Source organism: Pogoniulus pusillus, chromosome 17 (genome assembly GCF_015220805.1).
Source record: "Pogoniulus pusillus isolate bPogPus1 chromosome 17, bPogPus1.pri, whole genome shotgun sequence".
Lineage (NCBI taxonomy): Eukaryota > Metazoa > Chordata > Aves > Piciformes > Lybiidae > Pogoniulus > Pogoniulus pusillus.
The window spans coordinates 7,419,068-7,446,888 of record NC_087280.1 but is presented as its reverse complement, the minus strand read 5'-3'; the positions used below and the strand labels follow the sequence as shown (position 1 = coordinate 7,446,888).

The 27,821-nt window shown below is 38.5% G+C and overlaps 2 protein-coding genes across 7 annotated transcripts in view; one reads left to right on the top strand and one right to left on the bottom strand.

Annotated features, from left to right (window-relative positions):
• ENTREP2 (endosomal transmembrane epsin interactor 2) overlaps positions 1 to 16,246 on the top strand; it is a 93,429-nt gene extending 77,183 nt beyond the window's left edge. For 3 of the 5 annotated variants that reach the window (XM_064157469.1, XM_064157472.1, XM_064157471.1), the window contains exons 6-13: positions 1,508 to 1,525; positions 4,077 to 4,237; positions 4,836 to 4,971; positions 6,470 to 6,545; positions 8,206 to 8,796; positions 12,709 to 12,783; positions 13,455 to 13,783; positions 15,673 to 16,246. In XM_064157469.1, the coding sequence (XP_064013539.1) occupies positions 1,508 to 1,525; positions 4,077 to 4,237; positions 4,836 to 4,971; positions 6,470 to 6,545; positions 8,206 to 8,796; positions 12,709 to 12,783; positions 13,455 to 13,783; positions 15,673 to 15,858 (1,572 nt within the window). In that variant the 3' untranslated portion in view covers positions 15,859 to 16,246. The remainder of the gene's footprint in view (positions 1 to 1,507; positions 1,526 to 4,076; positions 4,238 to 4,835; positions 4,972 to 6,469; positions 6,546 to 8,205; positions 8,797 to 12,708; positions 12,784 to 13,454; positions 13,784 to 15,672) is intronic. The other 2 variants (XM_064157470.1, XM_064157468.1) reach the window with 1 other exon arrangement.
• Positions 16,247 to 17,305: 1,059 nt separating this feature from the next.
• The window catches only part of APBA2 (amyloid beta precursor protein binding family A member 2), a 77,778-nt gene continuing 67,262 nt past the window's right edge, over positions 17,306 to 27,821 (bottom strand). For both annotated transcript variants that reach the window (XM_064157467.1, XM_064157466.1), the window contains 4 exons: positions 26,488 to 26,700; positions 25,564 to 25,683; positions 19,958 to 20,098; positions 17,306 to 18,603 (listed from right to left, as the gene is read on the bottom strand). In XM_064157467.1, the coding sequence (XP_064013537.1) occupies positions 18,532 to 18,603; positions 19,958 to 20,098; positions 25,564 to 25,683; positions 26,488 to 26,700 (546 nt within the window). In that variant the 3' untranslated portion in view covers positions 17,306 to 18,531. The remainder of the gene's footprint in view (positions 18,604 to 19,957; positions 20,099 to 25,563; positions 25,684 to 26,487; positions 26,701 to 27,821) is intronic.

The window sequence follows — 27,821 nt, the reverse complement described above, 5'->3', positions numbered from 1 at the left end:
ACTGAGTTCTATTGTCCTGCATAAGCACTGCCTCTTCACTGGGAAGTGACAGCGTATGTGTCTTGCTGCAGCTTCTGGGCTTTCTGAGAAGATCACTAGCTGTGTGAAGTTCTCAGTAGTATGGCTCAGAGACCATGGAGTCTAACTGCCTTTTTAGAAAACTTTTGCCTTTTTAGAAAACTTTTTCCTCTTCTGCTCTGATGTGCTTCTTAGATTTGTGTTTCTAATTCTCTGCTTGCAAACAACTTCCTGCTGATGCCATGACTAACGTCTATATTGAATTAAGGTACAAGAAGTGGGTACAAAACCACAGCCTTGTACAGCTTTCTTGTTTATCCTGCTGCAACCAGATAGCATAATTACAACAAAAGAGCAACCTAAGTAGTCCTCAGCATCAAGTAAAGATCAGGACTAATTAGATCAGGCTGTTTAACTCTGTCAGAATTAGGCCAAATTAAAACACACAAAATTCTGTATGCAATGTGTGCACTATGTTGCACTTCCCTTTAATACATGCAGTGATCTGTGTATAATGCCAATTAGGTATCAGGCACGTTCCACAGTCTAAGGCCATATTTCTCCAAGGATGAGAAGAAGCATACATAAGTGTAATAGTTCGAATGCCAAACTTCAAACATAAGGTCAGCCATTTCCTAAGACAAGAGCTTGCATTTTGTATTTCATTGCCTGTTGGATTTCTGAAAGCTCCCAGCATCCATCAGCTCCAGGAGGCTAACGGAAATCATTGACTGTTTGGGATTTCCAGAGCTAAGGAATATCTCTTTTTGCCTCTTAAATTTATAGTTATAAAGCTATGCAAAGGTTTTAACACTGTTGACTATTTATGTTGAAAACCAGTGGTGCTGTTGCTGTTTGGTGTTTATCCTTGTCTGCAACCGTTTTCTGTCCATTGCTTCTGCAGTGGCCATTGATTTAATCCTAAAAGCCTAGCTAGGAGATCTGCTTTGCAAGTTGGTCCATAGTAATTTTTATAATTACATTGAATCCAGTTTGATCTTGTTTATACTTGTGACCAAACAGGCCACCTCCATTTTCAGTTTGTCAGTTCTTGTTGCCTATCCCACTTGGCCACCAACATTTTACAACTGATTATTTAGTAATAATTGTCTTCTAATATGAAAAGAGTGTGTTTCCTTCTGACAGCATTTCTCAGGGCTCCTTCACCTAGTCCAGCTTCACCAGCTTTTTGCATTTTCTTACCTATGAACTTTGTATTAACTCTTTGCTGGGCTTCTGTCAGCCCTCACCATTTGAGACTAACCTTTAAAGATTGTGTTTTTTAAATACATTTTATTGTAGGAAGAATAAACTTTTGCAGACTAGTAGAGTATGGAATAATATGTGATTTAATTCCCAATTAGCAGCATTCTGACTGTTTTTTCAAGGATGTCTGTTCTTTATGATAATCCCTTGTATTTGCTATTGTGTCACTTCCTGCTAGTCTCCCTCTTACAGCCTCTTTCACTTTAATTTCTGTGCCTTCCAGCAGGATGATATCACACAGGTAAACTTGTTTAAAAACACAAACACACCCCTAAACGTATGCATCTTTCATGTCTGTTTTGCCATTCATTTTCAGTGTTGATTGCACACAGTTTGTTGCCATGATTTATATTCACAGTCAAGGTTCTTCCAAGAGATGCAAATGATTCTATTGTTACATTAACTGCATCGAAACATTAGGTCTTTTCCTGCTTGAACCACAGCCTCTTCTACCCTGTGTAAAAACCTTCTGTTTCTGTCACATCTCACAAAATGTATGCTGGTATTTCACTCTTTGTGAAAGTGCTGTGTGTTTAATGGCCTTGTTCTGGGGAGTGTGTCTCCCTATACATGGCTGAAGGAAACAAGCTCCAGTGATCTGGAGAGCTTAGGAGTGTTCTCTGGTGCAAGCCAAACCTTGAATTCCATGGCAGTATACGGAAATAATCTGAGAGAAGGTAAAGAAAGTTGTTTACATACTTTAAAAAATACCCAATCAATCATCTCTACTAGCAAAATGAGTATAGCCCTGAGTAGAATTAATTAGAGTACAAAATATGAGCCAGGGAATACAGATAGTTGTCTTTTATAATAAATTCTTACACAGCTTTTAAGTCAAAAAGTTGACATTTGTGTTGCTTCCTTTTTTCCTAAAAGATTCTTCCTGTATTTGGGATGGTAGCAGACTGATAATTGGTGGTGGTTGTATCACTTAGAGCAGAAGTTTGGTGTTTAAGAGTTAATATTACAATTTGGAAGATGGCTGTTGCAAGAGCAACAAGATCCTGTTAGGATAACAGGATGGCACCTCACAGGAACAAGTGCTTATTGGCATCAGGTACTTTGTGTAATTAACAGCAGATCAAGTAGATGATGTATCTTTTATTCCTCTACCATCAAGAGGCTACAGTGGCTCCAAGTCATTGACTGGCTGCAGGATGTACTGATAAATAATATTGTGCAGAGGATGTTCTTTATAGTTACTTGTGAAAACATCGTTAGAGCCAATTAGTATCCAAATGAAAATGATCTTCTTGGTCCTCTGTTGTGTTGCATTATTACAATTTTGACTTTTGAAACAACATACATAGTATGTTTAGTAGAATTCAGATGAAACTAACTCAAACTTCTAAATACCAAAGCCCAATTTTTATGGTAAATTCAGTGTAGCTGTAACAAGTTAAATGTGAAAAAAGTGGAAATTAGAAAACTCTGACATTGAAAATTCAGGTAATTTACATTCTATTTGCTGATAAGCATTCGCTTGTGCTTGTTTGCTAAGCATAAGCGTTTTCCTTTTTTATTTCACTGCTTCTTATGTCTTAATCAGGGATTTAACCAAATTGTAATGTAATAAGACAAAAGTACAAAGGCATACATATTCCAGTGCAAAAAAAAAGGAATGTACCTTCAACAAATTTTCTTAGATCACTTGTTTTAAATGGCAAGTGCTACAGACCAAGTCATCTACTTATACAAGAACAGTTACAGGACAGCACAAGCTTGCACACAGAGGAAAGAATTCTTCTGTGGTTTTGGATTGTACTTTGATCTTCTTTTATGTGTGGGGATCATAAAAACCCAAGTGGCTGGGTACCATGTGATCTGCAGATCTGTCCGTATTTGATCTTGAAGTGTTTTAGCCTTTGCTAGAAGACTTGTTAAGTTAATGTGTTTCTGATATCTCATACCTCTATATCAGAGGTGTGAGAATGGCTTCTTGATATCACTGCTATGCTAGGAGCTGGTTACATTCCTGTCACAAACATTGACATTTGTTCTCAGTATTATTACTTCTTATTGTTCATGTAGTTTTTTTCTTTTCAGTTTTGAGATGTTTATATGGAATAAATGTTTTTCTTACTTCCACACCAGTATTAAAAACCTTTATGCAACATTTAAGCATACATTGTCTGTATCACCAAATCACAAATGGCTATGAAAAGTATTTTATTTCTGCAAGAATAATACAGATTAGTTATAAGTGGCACATTTTTTGGAAGGGAGAAATAGGTGAGGCATTTGTAGTTGTCTTACTCAGAATTTACTGAATATGCGATAGGTTGTTTCTGCTTCAGTTTATTTGGGGTATTTTGAGGGGATGAGGTTGTGTGTTTATAAGCACAAGGCATAACATGCAAATAATTATTTTATTAGTTGCAACTGTTGTTCATCAGTTATTAAAATAGAGTTATTCATTGGTTAATCAGTTATTAAAATGCTCTAATAATACCATATTACAAGGTAGAAGTATTTCTTGACAATCAATTTATTTGTAAATGTCTGTATTCTGCATCATAAGAGTGACTGACTTTTGAGGCACAGGCCTCTGCTTATGGCTTTAGTCAACCTTGTGTCACTTTTTGGCAGTGTGACTCACTTTTCACTGACCTCAAGTGCTATTCCAGAAGTGTCTCTTTTGTTTCAGTGTGGTTATTAATGAAATTGGATATTGTTCAGGGTTGCTCATACTAACCCTTTATTAAAATCTCTGTTGTTTGACATTTTTATCATTTATTATGTGACTATATTTTTACCATGTGAAGGAACCTGACCTGTTTGGGTTTTTTCAGTTTCTCCCACAGAGGCCCCATTCTACCAATCCTGACTGCATGACTCCACATGGAACTATCCTGCATCAAACCCTGGATTTTGATGAGTTTATACCACCAATACCACCTCCACCCTACTACCCACCAGAATATACTTGCACACCAGTCATGGAGGCACAGAGGTGATTTTTCTTCCCTGTAGTTAGTCATTTCATAGTTCTGAGCTGCAGACTATGAAGCTCTTTCAAAGAATATGAAGTCAAGTAATGTCCTTCACTTAAATTAGGTACTTCTTGTCCAGTGGGATTCCATGCCTTTTTTAGCAAACTTGTTTGGATACCCCTGGAAATACTTCTGTTAAAGCAGTGCTGTAATATAGAAGTGATTGATCTTGGCTATGACAACAGTATCTGAACTTAAGACAGACATAGGTGATCCTTTCATGCTCGTTAATGTTATACCCTTGAATATGACATTCCACTGTCTAAGGAAACCATTCCAGTTAATGTGTATTAATGTGGAGTAGTGAAGGACATTCGTGATTGCAAAACAGGCCCATAAAGTTGGCTGGCATCCAAAATAAAATCAAGTTTTAAAAGATATCATGTGAATGAGAACTTCATTTTGGTTGTCTGATAAATTTCTTCAATGTAATTCTTCAACATAGATACTCTGAATTCAGAGACTGCTCTACATCGTTGTGGTGTAGGTAACAGTATACTGAATAAATCCAATGCCATTTCCTAATAGTTAAGTTTGCTTGTTTGTATTTTTCAACAGAGGTCTCCATCTGGAATTTCCTCATTCCCCGTACAGTGGTTTATATGAAGTAACCATTAACAGCCCAGGAATGCTATATCCAACTGAGCTGCCCCCACCTTATGAGGCAGTGATTGGAGAGACGCCTGCCAGTCAGGTAAGGAAAGACAAAGGAAATCCTTAACATAACCTTGACATTTTCATTATATGAAACACTTTTAGATACATTTCATGCTCTAGAGGTAATTCTACTTAGGAGGAACAGACTATTTTCTTTAGAAGAGCTCAATTAAGGAATTTTACTTGATGTGTATTCTCATGTTCTTGTGCATGTTTGAGTAAATGCTTATCTGAGTAGTAATGTTTCACCTGACATCATCTGTTAAAAAAGTTGTATGGTACTGTACTGTCAGTAACAAAAAATCACCAAAAGATAGTGGTTTTCCTTACTTGAAAAGGATGATGTTTTAAAATGAGATTGCACTTCGTCCTTTCTATAGATAATAAGAACTCTGGATTAGGAAGCAAATTTATTTTCTTGAAAAAGCCTATAGCTGACTTTTTTTGTAATTCCCACTGCTGATGATAGTAAACTTGCCTGACTTTTAATATACTGTGGTTAACTGGAGATTTAGAATAACAGTTCTGTAGTTAGTTTTGTAGCAGGCCAGATAGAAATTAAGCTCTTGACATAAAGGTTTTTCACAGAGGTGACATGATAATTTCTAGGTTCTGTCACCAACCATAATAAGCTTTTATTAGTTAATTATGGCCCTACAGAGAGAAGCAGATATGATGATTTTTGCTAAACATGGTAGCAATTTAATTTCCTTTCACTTCTGTTTTTATACATTTCTCAATTTTTGTTACCATTGTTATCAGCTATTTATTGGAATAACTTTTTTATTTAGCATGATCCCAAAGAATTGCTAAAAATCCAAGATGATCAACAAGGTCCAATACAAAGTCTATTAAAAGTAGTAGAAAGAAATTTCCTAAATTTCAGGTGGTATGGATCAGCAGCACTGATTCTGTATTTTGTTCATATGCCTGTCAAAAATGAAGGAAAGTTACCCACTTATATCCATCCTGTCAGAGAAAAAGGTGAGTTCTAGTATTATCTTCCTTCAGCTATCTCTGCCAGGCTGGAGAGCACCCTGCATAGGCCACCTTGGCTGGCAGTGATGTTATAGGGCTTAAAAATACCTTAGGAATTAACTCCTCCAGAAAAAAACAAGGAAAGTGCTTGGGTTTATGTTTTCTGTTCTTTACCCTATATTGAGGTGGGGTGATGTGATGGAAAAAAGCCCATAATGTGGAAGAATACTGAATTGTAGGAAAAGCAATTGTAATAAATCCATTAGCTTCAAGCATTGCAGACTGGAGGCTTTGTAATGTGGATCTGCAGCCCCAGCTGCTTGTGAATTCCAGGTGAATTTAGCTTGTAGATTACAAAAACTGAAAAATTGCTTTAAGCATGTTCCTGCCTTTGTTCCTGATCCAGAGACCTTGTGAAAGACTATCTTTAAATAGCTTTCCATTTAAGCTAGATAGCAGCTTATATGTCAAGTGTGTTCTGAAGATCATCCACACTCTACCTTGTTTTGGTAAATGGCAGGTAAATGTGTTGTTCTGTGAAACAATTTTCATTGTAGGTTACTGCTAGTGATCAGCAAGTATCCGAATCAAGCCTGGGAGAGAGGAACATCACCCTGGACTTCAGCACACAAGGTGATCATAGCGTGACCTATCATGTCTACATGAAAGAGATGTAGTAGCATTTTTGAGTGTACTTTTCCTTCCCTTCTCCCCTTCCCAGTGGTTTGCTTTGAGAAGAACCTTTTCAGTCATAAACTGCTGTGGCTGGAACCACAAAGGAGAGTTTTGCTGCACAGAGCATGCTTTGTAAAGTCCTTTGAGGCAGACATGGCCATTGTCATTTTTCTTTTAACAGATCTGGAAAGCATCTGGAAGCCTGAATAGGAAGCCCACTGCCTGAAAGATAGATGTTGTGAATGGAAGTAGCTGAGTAGGAACAAGAGCCTGGTTGTTTAAAGTTTAATGGTTGCTAGAGTATGCCTCCTTACCATGTGTGTTGATAGGTAGTGCTTTTTAAACATTATAGTCTTAGTGTATCATGAAGTGTTGATCAGTTTGTGTGAAATAATTATTTTAGTAAGATTTCCATTGGATGCTTTCTCCACATCATATTAATAATGTGTTAATGACTAGACTGGCAGGTGTTCTCAGTACACTTATGGGCTGAGAAGTGGTGGCAGAGTGGTCCAAGAAACAGTCCTCTCTCACTTGACATACAGAGTGGGACTGACGGCCTAACGAATTAATGAGGAGTTCCTATACAAGCAGGGTATCTGTTCTGTGAAGCAAGATTTCAATCTCCAAAGTCAGCTTTAACTTTTACTATCTGGTAAATATTGGTTGGTTGTTTTTTTGATCCTGGTGTTTGACAACTGCAATGGAGTGCGACAGCTGAAAGTGACTAGGTTTTAACTGCTGATGTTAAGAAGGGGTTCTGTCTACAGTTCATGTAAGCACATTGGATTTTCATCTGGATATGATAGTTTAACGTTTAAGACTGGAGTGTTGACTATGGGGAAGCAGATGACCAACTCTCAGGCAATGCTTTGGTACTACACAATGTGCTGTCTGCAGGATAGGGAACTTTTGTTGTGATTTTGGGATTAATGCAGGGACAAATACTTACGTTCATGCAGAAGGCCATTTTCATCCACCACACACATATATTGGTAGACATGACTGAGGAAGTGATACCTTTCTCATATTTTTCCTATAAAGGGCTTCAAAGATGATGCACCCTTGTATAGAACCGTCAGCTTCTATCTGAATTGTGCATTGCATATTTTGTGTGCCAGAGATGTTACAGTGAATTCTCATTTGTAAACATCTCAGATGTATGCCTCAGAGAAATGAGTATTGATTAGAAAGTATTAGGTGCTGCAAAGCTAATATTGACAGTCATGATAGGTTAAAAAGTGATCAGAGCCATGCTTTTTCAGCATTTGTGTAAAATCTGACTTTCTCTCAATATTTACCAGAGAAAGCAGTAGTGGAAGAGTTGTTCCTATCCTAATGTAGTCAGAGATAACACTTCAGTGGCAGGGCTCAGGCATGCTTATTAGTTGAAGAAAATACTTGAGGACAGCACAAATTTTCTTTGGCGAAGGACACTTAGAAACAAGTAAATTACTTGGGTCTGTTTTGCTGTGGCGTTGTGATCTGAAAGCTTTTGAGTAAGTATTGATGCACTTGCCAATTACTAAATGTAAAGTTTTTACATTGAAAACAGGGCTGAGGGGATGGGAGAGGGTCAAAGAAGTCTTTATTTTTCTTTGAATCTCTTGATCTGCAGTTTCTGTTGAGAGCACCTCTTTGATGGTCTCTGAGGCTGTTGGTATCCCAGAGCATAGCTACTCCTCTGAAGATCTTTGTTCAATGGAAGTTCAAGGATCTCTTCATTCTGCAGATCTTTCTCCTTACTGTACAACCCCCAAAGAGACTACGGACCAGCCTTGCAGTGCTCTGGATTACAGCACCCACTGCAAGTTTCACAGAACTCACTCAGAGGGCTTTCCTGATGAGGGTGACAGTTCCCGCAGCCAAGCCTCCACAGACACGTCTCAAATACAAGAAAAGAACTGTGCCCGTGGCAAGTCCTTAAACTGTTCCTCAGAGGATTTCAGCCTCTCAGAAAGAGAACTGCAGAGCTCTGCTCAAGAAAGCAAAGCCACGCCACCTTTGAAGCAGAAGAAAATCTGCTGTGCAGACTTTAGGCAGCATCCTGTCCCTTCCCAGACCTCTTCCTGTTTCATTCCTGCAAGTACTTCGTCATACCCTAGCAGCCAGGAGAGTGCTGTCCAGCAGCAGCCTGTTACAAAACACCGCATTTCAAGTATAGTCCGATCAGCTAGTGACCCCGTGTCGTGCTCGTCTTTCACAGCAGGTAGGTGTAGTGCTGCAAGGCTGACACAGCATGGAACAAACGAGGGGTATGTGCTTTATGTGGCAACTGGTGATGCTGGAAATTAAAAGACACATTCCAGTGCGGGTTGACTTATGTGTGAAGGCTTTAGTTACAACTGCATTTTCTAGATTTGAAAGCTTTTAAGAATGGAAATGGGAAAAGTGACAGTGAAATTACTTTTGGCATTTCTAATCATACCAGCCTTTTTAAAGTGCTCAGAAAACCATCTCTTGAGGAGATGCTTCTACTTATTACTGTTATATTGAGAAGCTAAACTAAGGAGTTGAAAGATAGCTGGGGTCTGCTTAGGAAATGATTAACTGAGCTGCCAACTGAAGGTGACACTGACATTGACAGTATTGGTGCACATAAGAGGCAGAGTGTGAGCATGTAGTGGAAATTGGAGTGTATGGTGGAAAAGTTTTAAAGAACAAAGCATTGAAAGATGGAGCACAGAACAAGATGATAAACGGGTAGGAAAGCTTTTGTCTGTCATGGATAAGCAACTTCTGGTACGAATCTCCTCACAGACCAGTAGTGAAGAGAGGAGATGTTTGCTGAGCTGTGTGTCTTTATTAAAATCTGTTTGTGGAAAAGAAATGCTTGATATAGTAGAAAATGGTTTCATCAAAAAACAGGAAGGTAGAACTGTCTAAACTACTTGAAAAGTGTCGGTTTTACAGAAGCTCTTTAGGTAACTTCAAAGGGTAACTTGGAGAAGTGCTTTGAAAGTAAAGATTAAAAGCTCTGTAGGATGTCACAGTTTGTGCTGTTACAGATACATTCCCTGGGCTAAGGGATCTAGAAGAACTATGTGACTGCCTCAAAATAAAAGCAGACAAAATTCGGAAATAATTGGTTTAATTTAGGACAGTGATCAGCTTTTTGCATGATTATTCTGTTTCTATGAATTTTAGAGGCCTCATACTTAGCTCAATAATTGAATGTCTTCTACCTTTAGAAATCTAGTCTCAGTAACCTGTCCAGAGAAGGTGAATCTTTCATCTCCAAGTCTGCATTTATTTTATGACATTTACTCTGCTTAGGATATATGTGCTATGAAGAAAGTAAGTAAGAATTTCTGAATCCTTTCTACTGTGACAAAGACAAGAACAGTCCTTTCTTCTCTGGATCATGCTCTGCAAATTTACAGTATTGTGTTTCATATGCTCTTGGAATGGTGTTTGAGAGAGAGAGAGAGAGAGGCTAGTACAGGCAGCCACGTCTAAGTGTTCTAGCTGGCTGCTGGGACACCTGGTGGAACAGATGCTCTGCCTTTTTAACATGTCCTAAATACATCCATCATCTTTTCTGGAGAAGTGGCATTATGGGAAATATTTTGGCCAATTTCCAAGTTCTTAGCCCTACATGAGTTGAGGGACAGGGATTGAAAGTTACTGAGATGTAACCAGGCTTAGCAAAGATTGTAATAAAGGAGCAGAGATGGTTCTAGAGATACTGATACAAAGCAGTGGGAGGAGCAAGAGAAGTTGTAACTCAGAGGGAATGTGTTTGTGCTGACTTAGTTTGCTGTGCTTTGGATACCTACAGAAGTCTTTAAAAAATCTTTAAGGAAAGCAGATGAGTCTACATCTCTTTTTTAATTTTACTTATATGTTGGGCAAACTACAGATTTCAAAATCTTGTGTGCTGTGAAGGTTTTCACAACTTTGCTTCACTTCCTCTATTTTTTGTCAAACTTTGGAAATCACACAGAAGTTAGAACCAGCACCATGTATCTTTTTGTTTGTAGCAACCCTGAAGCTTTTTTTTTCCTAAGCTGTGTCACACAGCTGGATTTCTTTATAGTCTGTATAACTTATAAAAGACATTTGAAATAGATTTTTCATGACTGGCTATTGGTATTCACTGCAAGATTTTAAAATACAGTCACAGACTTGAATGAGAGGCAAAAGATAAAGGGGACTGACAGAGCGCCATTGGTTAACCAACACAGGAGAAAAAATGTTTGAGTTTTGTTTCTGTAACATACACTTAGTTTTTTTACATCATCCTGGAGTAGAAAAACTGGTCAAGTAGACTGACCACATGAAATGTAACTAACTATGTACTGATAATACCAATAACTTGTGTAAAAGACATACTGAGGATTTTGGAGAACTGAGAGGTGGGCAAGCTTCAGACACGTTCATGAATGAGAAAACAGAGCGGGGAAATTGGTCAGAAGGGTTTGGTGATTAAACTCCCTATAACAGTGACGAGATTTAGAAATGCAACCCTGAGGTTTATTGCACAGAGTTCAGTTGAGTGGGTCTTGAATGTGTATGTGATAGAAAGAACTGGACATGGTTTGGAACATAAATATTTGACACAGGGATGTTGCCTGTGTGCAACAGCATGGTGACACTACAGCAGTGAGATTCCTAATCTTGGAATTTTAACGTTGTCATAAAATTCTGGGCTTTTACTTCAGTAAAACACAACTTGCGTGCTTTAAGCCCATCTTGATGTGATAATGTGGTTATGGTATGGGTTAATTCTCCCATTAATCCTTTAATGCTGAAAGTGAGTTTGTTTGTTTTGAAATATGTCATTCCTAGTAGAGAAACAAGAGATGGAAGGTTAGTTTAATAGGTGCCTTTATAGTCAGTGTGTAGTCCCTGGATAGTATGTTGGGCTCTGTAAGAAATAGTTTGCTCTTAAAAAAACTTTACTTATAAATGAGTAGTTTGCACATTTTCCTATCTTTTCCTTCAACCTTATCATACCAAAGGAGGACAAAATTAACTTCTAGCACTGATATTTGCTAACAATAAAGTTAAGTTATAGTCAAACATGATAGACAATGTGGCTATATCAGTTAATTACCTGAGTGATTATTATAGGGCCTGTGTTCCAAATAATTCAGAGTAATATCTGGTGGTATGGTTTTAACTGTGCCACAAGTACATTAAGCAGTGTAATAATGGATGGGAAGGCAGAACCTCTGAAGTGTCTCCTCTTAATAAGCATGCCATCATTCATGTGTTGCAGTACTTCAGCATAATAAAGCAAATTAAACACAAAATAAAAGCTGTCTCTCTTAATGTTTTACAGCTTTGCTATGTTTGTAGCATCTTACATTTGTTTTCCTTCATTTAATTATTCATTGTGCCAGAGAGGATTATACCAGCTTTTTATTACAAACTTTCCCTGAAGATATGGAAGAAGACCTCTTTAATCTACCTAGAAGTTCAGAACAGTCTTGGAAACAGATGCGAACAGCTTTAGCATAAACATGAAGGTTTATTCCATCTGACTGTCACAAGCTTGAAATCAAAAAGACAATTAGTGTATAGTGTGATCTCATAATCATGGATCCCTGTGCTGTCGTCTCAGAAACTCTCACTGGAAAGCAACTACATCCAGAGCTGCTTGTAGATGCTATCTAACCATTTTTCTTGATTGGATCATCAGGAACCATAGTGGTCACATACTAACTGATTTAATCAGTGGTGGAAAGAGTTTGTCCTGCAAAGAATGAAAATCTATAAACAAAAGGAGATACAACTAACTACTGGGTTTGTAGAAATAGAGGGTCTGTGCTTTCTTGTTTTTTCCATTTTCCAAGATAAACTCTCAAGTACAGCAAAGTTTGAGGTCTGCCCCTAGCAGGGAGCCTTCTGTAGCTTCAGAGCTTAGGCCTGAAATGTTTAGGATTTGTCAGCTGTATAACAGAGAGAAAATCATCCAGCAGGAACTAGGTCTTTGTATTTAACAACTTATAAGACACATCTGTATATAGTAGCTTTTCTTTATGAATGGGCATTTTGAAGTTGCACTTCTGTGTTGTTTCATTCTGTAAAAGGTAAGAATGTTCCTTCTTGCCTTGGGCAGAGGATAACAGGGGTTAATTGTGATCCTTCTTTCTCTCTCTCCCTTTGCTTCAAGGTGATAATTGTGCCTGGACTCCTGTTTGTAGCCAGCGTCCAGATGCAGGACTGTCTCCAGCTACATTAGAAATGGGTGAGGATCTGTATTCTAAAGCAGTGTCATACAGCTTTCCTTTCATTTTAAAAATAATTGAAAGCTTCAGACAGAGAAAGAAGCTTGAGAAAATGAGTGGCACAGAAATCACTTACTGACCGCACAAACATCTGATGTACAGTGCTGATGGAACTAGCCTCTGAGCCACAATCCAAATTAAGTCCTCTGGTTTAGCTGAGTATTTTGCTTTCTCTGTATTTCTCAGTAATATTTCTTGTGTTACTCTGCAAAATTTTCGAGGCCTAGAAATAAGCATAACTTAGCCTTAAAGGTATGGGGTAGTCTAAACCATGACAAGTTACAATAGGTAACATGGAGAAGCTGATGTTCCCCCTTCTCAGTAATGTCAGCTGAAGCCTCTGGACGCAGAGGTAACAAAAATGTCTGTGGTTTGTGAAGTACATTAACTACCCACCCACCCATCCATCCTAAATACAGTCCTTCTTGGTCATGGGAAAGAGTCTGAACCCTGGTTTAAATGATCCACTTTGCAGTGTTTCCTTGATTGCATGTTTTTGTTATTCTTCAGACGAAACAGACCTTTAATGACAAAGTTAAAATTGTTGTGACAATATCTGTTTTGCCTTTTTTCTTTTTTCTTTTTTTTTTTAAACTATTACTTTAAAGATATTCTTCCCCCCCTTTTTTAGTTCCTGTTTCTGGTTCTCATGTGGCTGCCTCTGCTTGTCAGCATTCCTTGAGCAGTTTCCTAACAACTGGAAAACAGAGGGATACAAGCAAAATTGATCTACACCTAAAGCCAAAGGCTTTACACACAGCCTCAAAAGAGCGACCACATTCTTTAGTGGACCTTAAAGCCTATAAAGACACAAAAATTTTAGTGGCAAAATTTCTGGAACATTCAAACTGTAATTTCCCTCCTGAAGTACGTCATGTAGTGAACAGCATACGATCAGTAATAAAATCTGATGAGAAACACATGGAAGAAGCCATCTTCAGTGCCAATATTATAGACCAGGTAGGCCATTTATGTTCTAGAGATTTTTTTTCAGCCGTGCTAGACAAATACCTTTTTCATATGTTCTTATAGTTTTAATTATTTCAGACTCCTACAAAAGATCTTCAAAAATAACAAGGCTTTAGTAAGAAATTATCAGGCAGCCAGGCATTTTACACTGAAGCACTGATAAATCTATTTACAATTCTTCAGGTGGACCCACTAATATCCTAGAAGATCTACAGGGAACTGATTACACAGTGATCCTCGCTTATTTCCACGTCTTTCTGCACCCGCGCATGTTCCATAGGTGGCCCTGTGCTTATATACAGAGATGCACAGAGCAGGCTTGAATCTGTTGTTCTTTCAGGCAAATGCATTTGTACAGCAGAAGGTACCAGCTGAAGAATGAGTAGAAATAACAGGCAGGGCCATCATCTATCAAATCAGAATGGTGAGGTTACCCTTACTTCTGGCTAGAAGCACCCCTGCTATTCTTAAGAAATTGTAACATTGTGCTTTTCCAAGTGGAGGAATAATGTCTCTTCTCACCCTGAACTGAGAACAAAACAGACACTAAACACAGGAATGAATAGTGGCAGCAACTTTTATTATCTAATGCTTGGTTAATGATGCATCTCTTTGCAGGAAGATACTAGTATTGTTATCAGAATGATAGCTATAGAAAGGAAGTTCCTTTTATGTTGTCAGATTTGAAAAGCAGAAAGCTCTTAGCACTAACTGAGTTCAGGTTGTCTGTAGGGCTTCCATGGAGCTGGCCAGACAATTAAGGATACACACGTGGGGACTGTTTCCTCCGCTTCTGAGATATTGTAATTTCTATGATAAAAGTCTGCTGATCCCTATAAGTGAAGGAAGCTGGCTATATATTAAAACAGAATGTAGTAACACTTAAGCAGCATGTGAGAGAGTTTGATGTGGAACAGGGAACATACAGCATTTAATAAAGCTTGCTGCAAGATTAGGTTGCTACCTGTGAAGCGTGGAATGAAGAAGTAGCACCATATCAGTCACCTCAGTAGTCACATGGGTAGCAAGCAGGACTGTCATGACATACTGAATAGACTATCAGTGTGGAATTGAATTTAAACATTTTTATTACTTTATAAAATGTGTAGATCATTAAACCCTCAAGGTTAGAAAGTTAAAAAATATTTAAGAAAAAAAACAAACAATGGTTTCTCACAAAAAAAAAACAACGAAACAAAAACCATTATAGAAAATTTGAGTGCTTATATAGATCATAAAACCAGAAACCAATGGCCCAATTTGTATCCCGTGCGGATTTCTTAGATCCAGGGAGGCATACAATTTTTTCACATAAGAATTATTTCAGTAGTTAATTCTTTCAGACAAAATAAAACATTCTTAATCAGTGAAAGTCCAGGGCATCCTAGCAACCTCCTTACCAAGTCACAGAATTTTTGGTTAAAAGTTTTACAATTCATATTTGTGAAGTCACCATTTGATTCTCAGGCTTGCAGGGTTTTAGTTCTCATCCAATCCACCTCGGGTAAAACCATGAAGAAAATCCTTCTCCTAAAAGAAGAGAGGAATTTCATTTGCTCCAAACTTATCTTTGTCAGTTATAAGGCTGAGCTGCTGTCTCTCCCACAGGTGCTTTCTTGTGCCTTTGCTGATGCAACACTGCAGTGTGGGTTTGAGACTTGATGCCTTTTAAACCTGGCTGTGCCTTCCAGCAGTCAGTCCTGAGCCCTGACCAGTTTTAAGAATGGGAGAAGCGGAATGGCTGCACAAAAGCACATCTGCTCTAGGCAGGGGGGGCTATCGGTAGATAAATAATATTTGGGGAGTGAACCTTGGAAATGAAAACATTTCTTAACCCTGATTTCCCCGCTTTATCCATGTTCACTGCTGCTCTTCAACAGGTAATTACAAGTTCCCAGCTGAATGTGAATACCTCTAGAAAGCGACTTCAAGAAGATCTTCATCTTCAGAGCTGTGGTGCTCTAAGCTCTCCAGTTGCCTTCTTACGTAGGTCCCACATCGTTCGCAGTTCCGGGCGGGACAGGCCTCACAGTTTAATTGGAGTGTGCCGGGAGACCATCCTTTGAGAATGCTCACAGGTATGTGATTCCAGCTGAGAGCAGTAATGAAGGAAACCAGGACTGGGAGAAATACAAGTAATGGATGACTTAAAAAGTGTCTTCTCTTGGAATTCCACTTTTTTCCACCAGCAAGAGGAGAACACTTATTGTTCTGAATGTAAATTTCAGCCCCGAATTTTTCAAAATTTTAGCTGATTTATTAATGAAGTCTTAACAAATGTTTTCCCAACCACAAGTCACTGTACTTAGAAATGCTACTGATGCTGTCTGGCATTTCTTGCAAAGTACTGCAAACCCACCAGACACCTGCTGTACAACTTAAAGGTTGTATTTATTTAATGTACCTCAAAGTGTTTTAACTATGATCGTTGTTTTAATAAAAAGTATTTCCTGACTTTGCTTCTTCAACAACTGATTTGGATAGAAATGTAAAGTTGATTCATAATGCACGTCCAGTGCTGCTTCTAGTCCATTCCTCCAGTTTCTTTCTGGCCAGGCTAACTGATCTGTCCTATTACAGCTGTCCCACTCCCCCCACAATTGTATTGCCCTTTAAATTAGCGTAACTGCTGCAGAGTGGTTTATAGTTGCCGTTTCTGAATGCTCATGAGTAGTGCCTGCTATTGAAAACTGACCTTTAAGTACTCTGCGAATTGTTGACCAAACATGCATTAATGAAATCCTGCGTTTCCAAAGTGTCTTTCACAAACCTTCTCCAAGTGCCAACTGATAGAAAGTTAGATGGAATTTCTCTGTCAGAGCCTTGAACTTTTCCAAAAGAACTGTAATTCTAATTAGTGGTTTTGATGATGTGTCCTTGTGGTTCTGCTGCATTTATGATTCATTCAAAATTGATCTTAAAAGATAATCAAAAAGTAAATATAATTGACACTGATTTGATTACCAGCATAAACACAGGTCTGCCAGCAACATCTTCCAGTGCAAGCTTCATCCTGGCTCTTCCAGAAGAAATTGGGAAGGCCTTAAACAAAAGGTTCTTAGCAAGAACCTACCACAGGTTGACGTTTCAGGGTTTTTGGTTTTTTTTGCTTGCCTGCAGCATTAGTTTCCGTTTGTGGTTTAATCATATACTGGTTTCGTTTGTGTCACTCAGAGGTGGGCAGACACCCTGTGAAAAGGTCACAAAGGAATGTAGCTGAAGATGGGTAGTTTTAAGTTTTACAGAATCATCTATTTTAATGTATTTAATTATAGCACGCTTCCATATCGATGTGAAGTTACAGTGACATCCAGTGGCAACGAGGTTTGCTAATTGAAAGCACCTACTCTAGAGGTTCTCGAGGTAATGATACACTAATTCCTAATTCAAGAGATCAGTTTCTTTCAGAAAAAATTGTCCATGACCTCTGCAACTGCACTTAGATGAAGAATTAAGTTATTTTCTACTTGGATATTTTACTGCGTAAACTTACACCACAAACAATAAGCAAGCTTCCTTTATTATTTCAGATTTATTGGTGATGGTAGGTTAATTCTTTCCTAAGGTCAGTTGCATGCAACACACTACTCCTTTTAGTACAGTTATCTAAAGCTCTTTAGTTACTGCATGATAAGGCTTCTTAAGTCACAGTGTATTTTCTTCAAGGCCTTGGCCAAAAAAACCAAAATCTAGACAAAAAGTTACACTAATTAACATTTATCTCGTAAGGAATACAACTTTACTATCAAGTTTTTTATCTACACACATTCTAATACTGCTGATGGTGCTAGGTTATTTGTCAAAACAATTTACAATCAGAACACATTGCCTTAGTAATAAGAATGCTTTATAAAAGACAGAAACAGGTAAGCATGGCTTTCCCAATGTAATATGCAAAAATGAAAGAAAAAAAACCCAAATCCAGCCCAACACATACATTATACAACCAGTGCAATAAGTTATCCATGAAATAACTCTGTTAAATCATAAAAATCACAAGCATTAAAAAATAAATATGTCTCTAAATAAATATTTTGATTTCAATCTTGTGGCAATTACTCTTTATTTAGCATATGAGACACATGTTACATGTTACATGTTTATGTTCACACCTTGCCAGAGAGGTTACACTTGTCATAACAATACCAAGTACTACAGTGGTTTTCTTTACATTAGAGTCTAAAAGGTTTAACTGCACACGTTCCTTTCCACTGAAATACCATGTATTCAGCACCAGTTCTAAATTTATGCAAAGTCATCGGTATTGGACCACTTTATGTGACTGGGATTTTGTTTTTTTAACTCGAGGCACCCATAACTTCCCCTATTGTCTTCTCTTTGCTATTTCCTGCAGTCTCATTCATCAAATACTCACATTCACCATGTTATCAAACAAGACAGACATACATACATCACTCCACATAGGTAACCAATAAATATGCTTTAGAATTTATGAGAAAAGAGTTTAGAAGATGTTGCAAAATACTTAAATGTTTTACAAATAGTTTTGTCAGTGATTATTGTCCTTTACCATCCTTCTCATTACTTTTTGGCAAAGAAATAAAAAGGAAGGAGAGAAAAGGCAGAGACACCTGTCTGTTCCTTTTTTTCGGAGTCCTCAGGTCAGCTTCAAAGCCTTTCATTCATACAAAATACAAAATTCTCTTCAGCTATGAGGGCTTCAAGGGCTTTAGCTTTGATGGAATCATTTGGTTATTCTGCCGCAAGAGAGTTGCATGCTAGATGTACAGGGGTGTCTCTTGCCCAGTCAGAAGCCTGAACATGGCAGCTGGCATAGTCTTCATGTGAATCTGTCAAGTGATTTACACAGAAATTAGAAGAGTTGTTACTGGTTTAAAGCAAACTCTGAGGCCAAACCTGTCTCTCCCTGTGGTGTAAGTGCATTTGTTGTCCTCGTTTCTATAGCTGTGAATGTTACCAAAGTTCCAAGTTGTCTGGTTCTGACATGCTCGTTTGCTGTCTTTACTTTTGTGCCTGTGGTTTTGGGTTTTTTTTGAAATGACAATGACAGGATGCAACCTCATATAGCTTAAAAAGACACCTGAACACTTTCTGTTGTTAAACCCTACTCCAGTTACAGTCCTTAAAAAAGCAGTAGCACAAACCTCTCTGAAAAGCAAGGTTATTAACTGAACTTAGATTTCTCTCTTCTTCCCTGTGGGAATGTAATTTCATACATATTTTCTCCTAACTGGAGTATGATCCTCTGAACACACACCTTGGACTTTCTCACCTGATATTTAAATGCCACTCAAGAGTTTGGTGGAGCAGATTTTCTCCTGGCTTGTGTATTTAAGTTCTTTCCACAAGGAGTAACAAGATTCAAAGCATCAGGTAATCATTGTATCAGAACTGTAGTAACTGCTGTCAGTACCAATCAGATCGCTCAAGAGGAAGGATGGTAAACTGATAATACAAACCCTCACCAGCCATTTTCTGCCCTGGTATCTTGGTTTCTTCGTGCTGAAAAATAAGGTTCATACTGTCCTCGTGTTTGGTGTGAGAGATGTTATGCAGCAAAGAGACTGCTTACCATAAAGGCTTTGAGGTTCTGTTGAAATCAACAGCTTTGTTCCTGCCAATGTGAACATACTCTTTTATTATCTTTCTAGTATCATTTTCCACAAGGAAGCCTTTGATTTTTGCCAAGAAACAAATGGAATATCTGGCCAGGGTTGTGCATGAGATACCATCACTAAATTCAGTAGGGATTCTGACAAACTGGAGTATCTTGTTGAGGCATTGCTGATTTCTCTAAAGTATTGCAGAGAGGTGTCTTAACCAAGGTAAGTTAGAAATTAAATTACTAAAATACATATGAATTTGACTCTTACAATATTAATTAATTTCTATGGCAGATGTTGTGGTGATAAGCTGACACATTTTCATACCTAACATAGCTGTTTAATGGAGTGGCTTAATTCAAACAGGAGGCTGAAGGTTCAGAATCATGCCAGGAACTCTTGAAAATGAGTGAAAAAATGCAGTGAATGTGCATTTAACTGCTCAAAAATTGTTCTGTTAATTATTTGTTATTAGTTATTGAGTCAAGTTCAGTGGGGTGGTGGTTTTAATACTAAATTAAGACACTCTTTGCAGCTGAAACAGGTTTTTAATTCCTTGATAAAGCATTTGTTTTCTTACCTCTCCCACTGAATTAGACAATGCTTGTACTATCTTCTCATGAGCAGTAGCAACAACACTTTGTCCATTGATCTCAATAATACGATGTCCTACTCTCACCCCTCCTCTCTCAGCTATTCCACCTCGCATCAAGCTGCAAATCTACCAAGAGAAAGAGAAGTTTGTATTAAAGTTTAGAAATGTCACAATGTAGCAGTTACTAGGATTTAATGATGAGTGGTGATGACACTATAAGGATTCCAGAAGATACTGTCAGAAGTATTACGCAGTATGGTGAGATTTTAAGTGCTGGGTGGTTGTTGTTTTGTTGGGTTGTGGTTTTTTTCTAACATTTATGTGAATTACACTTTTTATCCTCATGGGCTGGAAATATAGAAATACCTGATACAGATAACCAGCCATGCAGAAATGGAGTTTGGGTTGGAGAGAAGATTCACTGTACCACTGGTACAAGAGAAGAGATTTTTAAGTCTTTGACCATGCTGCCTGGACTCTTTCAGCAATCTACTACTTTATTCTTCCTGACTAATGGGAAAATGGGGGGGTTGAGCAACCTGATTTAGTGGAAAGTGTCCCCACCCATGACAGAGGGGTTGGACTAGATGATCTTTAAAGGTGTCTTCCACCCAGTCCTTTCCACGAGTTTGAGATGTGCAACTTCTTGTCAGCATAGTGATGTATGACAACTTGTTTCCTGTGCCTCTTTCAGGTTAAAATAGGGCACTCTGCTCTCTAGAGCCACTGGTTTTCTCCAGCTTCTACAGTGCTGCTGACCATAGTGAGTTTAGGATGGAGGCTGCAAGCCAGGCCGCAATTTCAACAGCCAGCTGCAGGTACCAGTAAAGCTAGGCAGAAGTTTTGATTTATTTTTTTATGCCACCCTACAAGAGAAAAAGCAAGAAGAGCTACATTCTCCAGGCACAGTCCTAGCAGACACTGCTACTTAAATTTATTCTGAGGTTGCCATGTGCAGGATGTATAGGCCAAAAGAAAAATCTCCATCCAGTATGTGGGATTTAAAGAAATGTTTCTTCCTCAGCAGTGCCTGTGCTGCAACAGGGCTCTCCCTGACAGACCAGAGAGCTGTGCAGTAGATAGAAATAGTTGGTAAATCATTTCAGAAGACAACTGGTTTAGCACATAAGGCAGGTAATCTATACTTTCAGTCTTTGGAGTAGTGCTTAGCAGCACTAAGATTTAACTTTGTTTACTGAGAAAAAGCAGTTCTTGGAGGAGAGTAAATGAGTGCAAGAGCATCCAATGGTGGCTGCTTCTTAGTTACTGTCATGGTTAGAATCACATGCCAAGTATCTTTATTTATCTGGTAGTTTGCCCAGAGCTAAATACAGGTGTGGTAAGATGCATCCCAGTGAGTTTGTAATCAGAAGCAGTATGTGAGGAGATGGCCAAACTGGAATGTGTCAGAGGTGAAACACTGTCTGTGTTAAACAGAGTCTTTTCTGAATGACACCAGCAGTTTCCCTTCAATTCCTCTTCACAAATAACAATGCTATAAAAAAAGAAATCCCTTTTGTCTTAAAGTTCAGGTTATCTGATATGGGGAACAAAAAAAATGCATGGTTGGGGTTTTTTTGTTTGTTTGTTTTTAAAAGGCCTTTCTCAGCCTTCTGAAAAAATCTTTTGTTCTGCAGAGAGACACCTCTTCGACCACACATTTTTGTGGCTGAGTTTTGCCTACTCATAAAAGTATGGTTCATAAAGTACTTCTCATGAAGTTTTATGGATAGCAGCAGCACCATCAGGACCTTTCACAAAACTGCAGCTTGAATTTCAGTCGCATGTGAGATACTATTTTGCAAGTAAATATTTTTGACAGTGTGAAAGAAAATATAGAGTATAGCCAGCTGAAAGAAAAGCTTTCAGAGCAAATGAAAATCTGACCCCTCGCTCCACTGTCATAAAGGACAAGGTAATGGCTTGCATTACTACCCATAGCATCTTTCATTTTGTGGGGCTCAAAGCACTTTTCATCATCCCATCCGGCAGTTTCTCCTTTCTAATAGCCTCAGCTGTAGGAAGCAGTCTCTTACCTTCGTTCAAGAATGTGATTCCTTTCCAGGGAAAGGAGTCAACTTCCTTTTTATGAGCATTAACTATTTCAAAAAGTGAAACAGACACAGAGACAGGTGTATCTGTCTAGCCTTACAGATCCAGTCAAGCTAGAGACAGAGTGAAATACACTGCACATAATGTACACATTTATGTGGCTCCTATTTTTTGCAAGTGTCTGACTCAAAGCAGTTTAGTTTCTAGCCAGTAGAGCTATGGAAGATTCAGCTAACAAGTTTAAGCTAAGTAGTAACCCTAATTAAATGTGGTTCTGTTCAGCTAGTATCGTTTAGCCTGTTAGATTTGTTGAACGTGGTGACAGCAGTAGTATTATTAAATGAAGCATGCTGGATCTGGATCTTCTTCTAAGCAAGAGCCTATAATCTATTTGCTGTGTAAACTGAAGAATACAAACAAACAAACACCTCCACCACTACCATAACAGAGAATGCCCCAGGTATAAACTATACTGGTTCGATCCACTCAGCTGTTACAGATTCTGCAGTCTTGGACAAGCTTCAGTGCATGAACTATGAAACTTTAGCAGCTTCACAACCAGTTTTATTGCAACTGCCCATTGCACAGCAAAACATGAAGAGCAGTGCAAGGCAAAGTAACTGTTTATTCTGTGTTAATGCCTTAAGTGCAACCTATTAGATCAGGTTCCTCCTCATCTCACTTCTGTATTATTCTGTTTAAATCCAGTATTTTTTTCCCTAGACAGTTTAAATATAAACAAAGGCATGGAAGAAAGAACAAACTGCCTATTCTGTGAAGCTCTACCACCTGCTACTGTTATTTTTAGATAGAATTCTGTTAGGCTGAGGATGGGGTGGATAACACTTCTCAGAGAAAGCATCTGAGCTCTAGCCTGTGAACTGGTGCATCATCAGCAGTAAAACCACAACTGGTAATACAGAGATTTTTCATAATATAGGGAAAAAATACAAAGGAGAACACTGGTATTTAAATAGCATGATTTTAAAAGAGGTGTAAGTGTAATGATTTTCACAAGATGCCTGATGTTCACTCCCCATCACACAACACTCACCCTTGTTTCAGATGCATGCAGAATACTTCTTTCGAATGTTTTACTAACACTCCGATTTATGTTGTTGTGCTGCTCCCTAACTAAAGCTTCCAAAATCTGGCACTAGTGCTCCATGCAGCACAACTGCATACACAAAGAACACAGTCACCTGCAGCAGCACCATCCCTGCATCTTCCTGATAGCCTGCGCAAGCCTATGCCAGCTCAGAAAGCACTTTTGTATGTCCAGGTTGTTGATGGCTACTCACTAATACAACAGCAGCACATCCTGCACAGATGAGATGGGCAGGGTGAAGAGGAACTGCCACAAAACCAGTTGGAAGAGGCACTGGGTGCACATGTAACCAGGTAATGGCATGGCAGTTAGGGACATGTCATTGTCCCCATTCTGGCAAACCACTGAATTCTTTGCCATGCTGATGCTGAGCCAACAATAAGGATATCATTTCTGAACCCTGTCATGATTTGTAACAACTGCTGGTAAGTACAAAACAACTTTTTAAAGTTCAGTGTCAGACTACCAAGAGATGTAATTTGCCAAGTCAATTTACAAATGTTAAGTCAGAGAAAGGATATAGAGGCCCAGCAGCTTGTCCATACTGCAGCCTAACAAAAATATATTAATCTCTCCATTTTGTTCATTGACATTTGTATTGAAGCACATAAATGCATTACAGGGCTTTCCTTTTTTGCTCTCTGAGGAGGATTTGTATGCTGAATTTGGTAAATTTTATACCCAATGTCATTTAAATATCCATCTTTAACTGGAATGAATGATGACCACCTAGTGTAGTGAATATGACAGATGCCCAGTAGATGGAGTGAGCATGCTCTGAAAGAAAGCAACCACAGAATTCACTCAACTAAGGCTCCAGTTATACAGGAGATGATTACTGGAGACAAAATAGTCTCACAGAGTCCATAACTGCCTCTGTCCATGTGAAGACATGATGTGCTGGTTCTAATCCACCTTCACCTGATTGTTTTCCCCAGCCTTGACCTAACCTCCAGTGAGAGGCCTAGGAGAATGAGCTTATAAACACTACAGTATTGCTCATTATTTCTCAAAATACATTTCCTCCTTTTATCACAGCACCTGCTGAACATACTAGATTTACAAAGGATAGCAATTTGGAAATAAATCGTTGCCTCATATAGCATTCTAAGTTGTTCTCAGCATGCTCTGTGAGAACCTGTAGAACCAGAGCTCATCCCTTTCACCCTTTTTATACCAAGACTTGGGATTTGCTGACACAAGACTGAACTACCAGCAATAACCATACCCACTTTACACATAGGGTGGAAAAGAATTAAGCACAGACAAAATAGGACAAAAATATATCACACAGCTAATTTTTCTGTGTTTTTTTTTTTACAGACCTCTCTGAAGTATCAGAACACTATTCATGCTTCTAAAGGATGTCCCCCTAGGGTAGGTATCACTTCAGAGGCTTCTAGCAGTTTGCTTTTTACCAGTCTCTGCTGTGACCACAACACGGTATGTGGTCTTAGGTAGGAAACACTTGGGTCAAGTAATAACTTAGAGGTGACTAGCAGAGCTGAAAAGCTAATGAGCCATCTGTTTGCTAAAGCACAGTAAGAGCCATAAACCATAACCTATAGTTACCTGCCACTCTTCCAAGGGTGGCAAACAGAAATCTGGCAACTTCAATCGATGAGTTTCACAGAACAGGGAACCAGAGCCCACAGTGTTTGTGATGTGGTTTTATGTGAGCAGCCTGATTTTTATTCTAGACTATGGGAAGAGGAGATGGTGATGGTCCTGCACTACAGGCAGTCCCTAATGCTAGTATCGGCCACCATAAAGGCCAGGTGACTACCTGAGCTAGTTGTGTTGCAAGTTTGCTTTGGAAAGGTATAGGAAAATGGCTTGGGAAGGAAGAACTCTTAGAGGAAGACCCTGAGATGCACTGAGTGTTTTCTGCCACATTCTTTCTCCTGCTTTTTGCTGGTTTTAGAGGGAAACTGCAACATGCAGAGAAGGAATACTTGAGGCACAACCTATAGAGCTACTTGTAGTGAGAGGTGTTTAATCAGAGAAGATCATAAATACCCTTGCCCTCTACCATATGATCGAGATACATTACACACAGCATTTAAAAAACCCCAAAGTCTTGGCAAGTGTGTGCTCAAATTTAAAGGTCAGAAACAGGATCAGATCTGGCACTCCAATGACAGAGTTATAAATGAATTAGCTGACCACATACTGCACCAAGCAATCTGGACTACAAATCTTACTGCATATCCTGTAGGAAAATCCCTCAAGAATGGCAGTAGTTGTTCTCCTGAGAATGTCATTTTACATTGTATTATTCAGAAACATGATTCTAAGACTTCGGTTAATTAAAGGATTGCAGTGCAAAAAGGTGAGATCATGTAAGGATTTTTTCAGCAGCTCAGTGTGTTTGTTGAGATTAAAAATAAAAAAAAGGCAAAACCAACAATCACTGAACACAGAAACTTACAATTCCATTCTGTACACTGAAGCCCAGCTGGTATTTTAAGTCTGGCCGTTTTATGAGGACAGTAGTGACAGGAGGACAGCTGACAATGTTCAGTTTGACTTGTGTCTGATTCTTGAGACCCTGTAAGATATTCCAAAATATATTTCTGAAATTGACCTTCTTTTGCTTTCTCATTACTAGTTTCCTAATTGCAAGAGTGTAAAGCAGCTGAATTAAGAAGAAACAGCTAGAGTTAATAGAAATCTTTGGTTAACTTAGACAGTAATTTCTCTGTTTCACTTATTTCCCAAGCCATTTGGCCCAACAAAACATATCAAAACCTTGCTTTTAATTACCTTAGAAACTTCCAGAAAGTTTTTGAGAAAATTCAGAACTGACTACTGCTTGCCATTCCAGCTACTAAACCTCTGCTGCTGCTCTTGGGAAATGTACACAGACACTAGATTTAGTCTCAGTGGTAAAAGAGTACAGATTCAGAGATTCCCTCGTGCCTGGGGAGCATTCATATACTCACCTCATCTGTCCTGCAGTCTACCAGCCTCCATCCATTTCACCTGCATGGAGCCTAAAGAAGCATAGTTGATTTTAATCCTCATATTTTAATTTGGAGGCTGTGAGGAAGCCTTAAACTTTGAAGATAGCCAAGTAACTTATTTAGGCAAGTTTTTCCAACCTGACCTTGTTTGTTATAGTCCAGTAACAAAACTTTGGCAAACAAAGTCCATCTGAATTCTCCAGCCTTAAACTTCTGTACATGATCACCCCTGAAGCCCTGTTTCCAATTCTGCTTTTGGTAATGACAGATTTTATTTTTTTTCCTTTGCAGTGATACACAAAATCCTATCTGCTGGAAATCTACAAGCTCAGAATATTACATCTCTGCTGGCTTACAGTCTACAACATATAGTTGTAAGTCTGGAGTACCTTTATGATCCCTTGGCATGTTGCAAGAGGTAGACCAACTAAACTGGTCCCATTAATGGACATAATTTGGTCTCCAATGCTTAGTTTTCCTGAACGAGCTGCAGGGCCTCCGTTCATCATATTAGCCAGGATAACAGTGGGCAGAATGGATCCCCATCCAGATTCCACGATCACTACCCCAAGAATTTCTCCCTTCTGTTTTTCTAGCTGGAGCTGCAATCAAAAGAAACAAGTAAACAAAAGCCAACAACAACAAAGTTTTTTTGCTTTGATTCATCTAAATTTGAGCACTAGCATCTCAGTTGTGTTGCAGTAACACCTGCAAATTACAAGAAGAATTCTATTCTTTGCTATTCTGGTAGTAACATGACTTCAAAAATGTTAAAACTGTGTAACACACCTCTTCCTTTTCAGAAGTATCCTCCACTTGTTTGGTGAAGGTCATATAGGGCCTCAAAACAAGCGAAAAACCAACACATGGGTTAACTCTATAGAAAATGGTGGAATGGAACACCAAATGAGTCCTAAAGAAGTTTATCCTTCTTGGAACCTGGCAACTAGAGAAGGCTGTAACATTTTGTAGCTAAGGCTATGCCTGGAACTCAAGCTTGAGTTGATCTCTACTTCTGCCACCACTGCTCAGTTTTCTGATCTCAGGATTTGTCTGTTTTATATTCAGATAAGGATCTCTTAGTTATTATTGTTGTTGTTATCACTAACATTTTTATTAGGTATGTTTGTGCCTGATATCTTCATGCAAGATCCCCAGTGTGCTGATGTAATGTATACGATGACTTCTCCTCAAATATGGTGATGTTATCTGTTCAGTAATCGTAGCGTCTTTTACAGAAGTGGAGTAAGAGTTTAAGTAGAGAAGAAAATCACAGGCATTATTTTCTTTCAAATATGGAAGGGCAGGAACTATTATATTATTATATAATATATAACTATAATATAACTGTTATATGATTATATATTATATGATATTATATTCAGGGAAATCACAAGGGCCTTCTGACTTTTGCTGAAGCTACCAACAACCAAGCAGTATGTCTCAACTCTGTTGTTCAAACATTCACAAACCAATTAGAAACAAAGATGCCACAAAAAGTAATGACCTTTCTAATTGCTTTGAAATGTGACACATTTGTATTTTCCTGCTCAGATTCCAAGTGAGACCAAGATTTGCTCAACTGCATTTTCCCATGTTTGCTGCAAGAGAAATATTTTGTTATGCTTGTGTGCACATGAAGACACTTTTTGATACCTAATGACTACACATCAAATCATGACCCTTCTGTCAGCAGGTAGAGGTGAAAAATACTCTCTTCCAA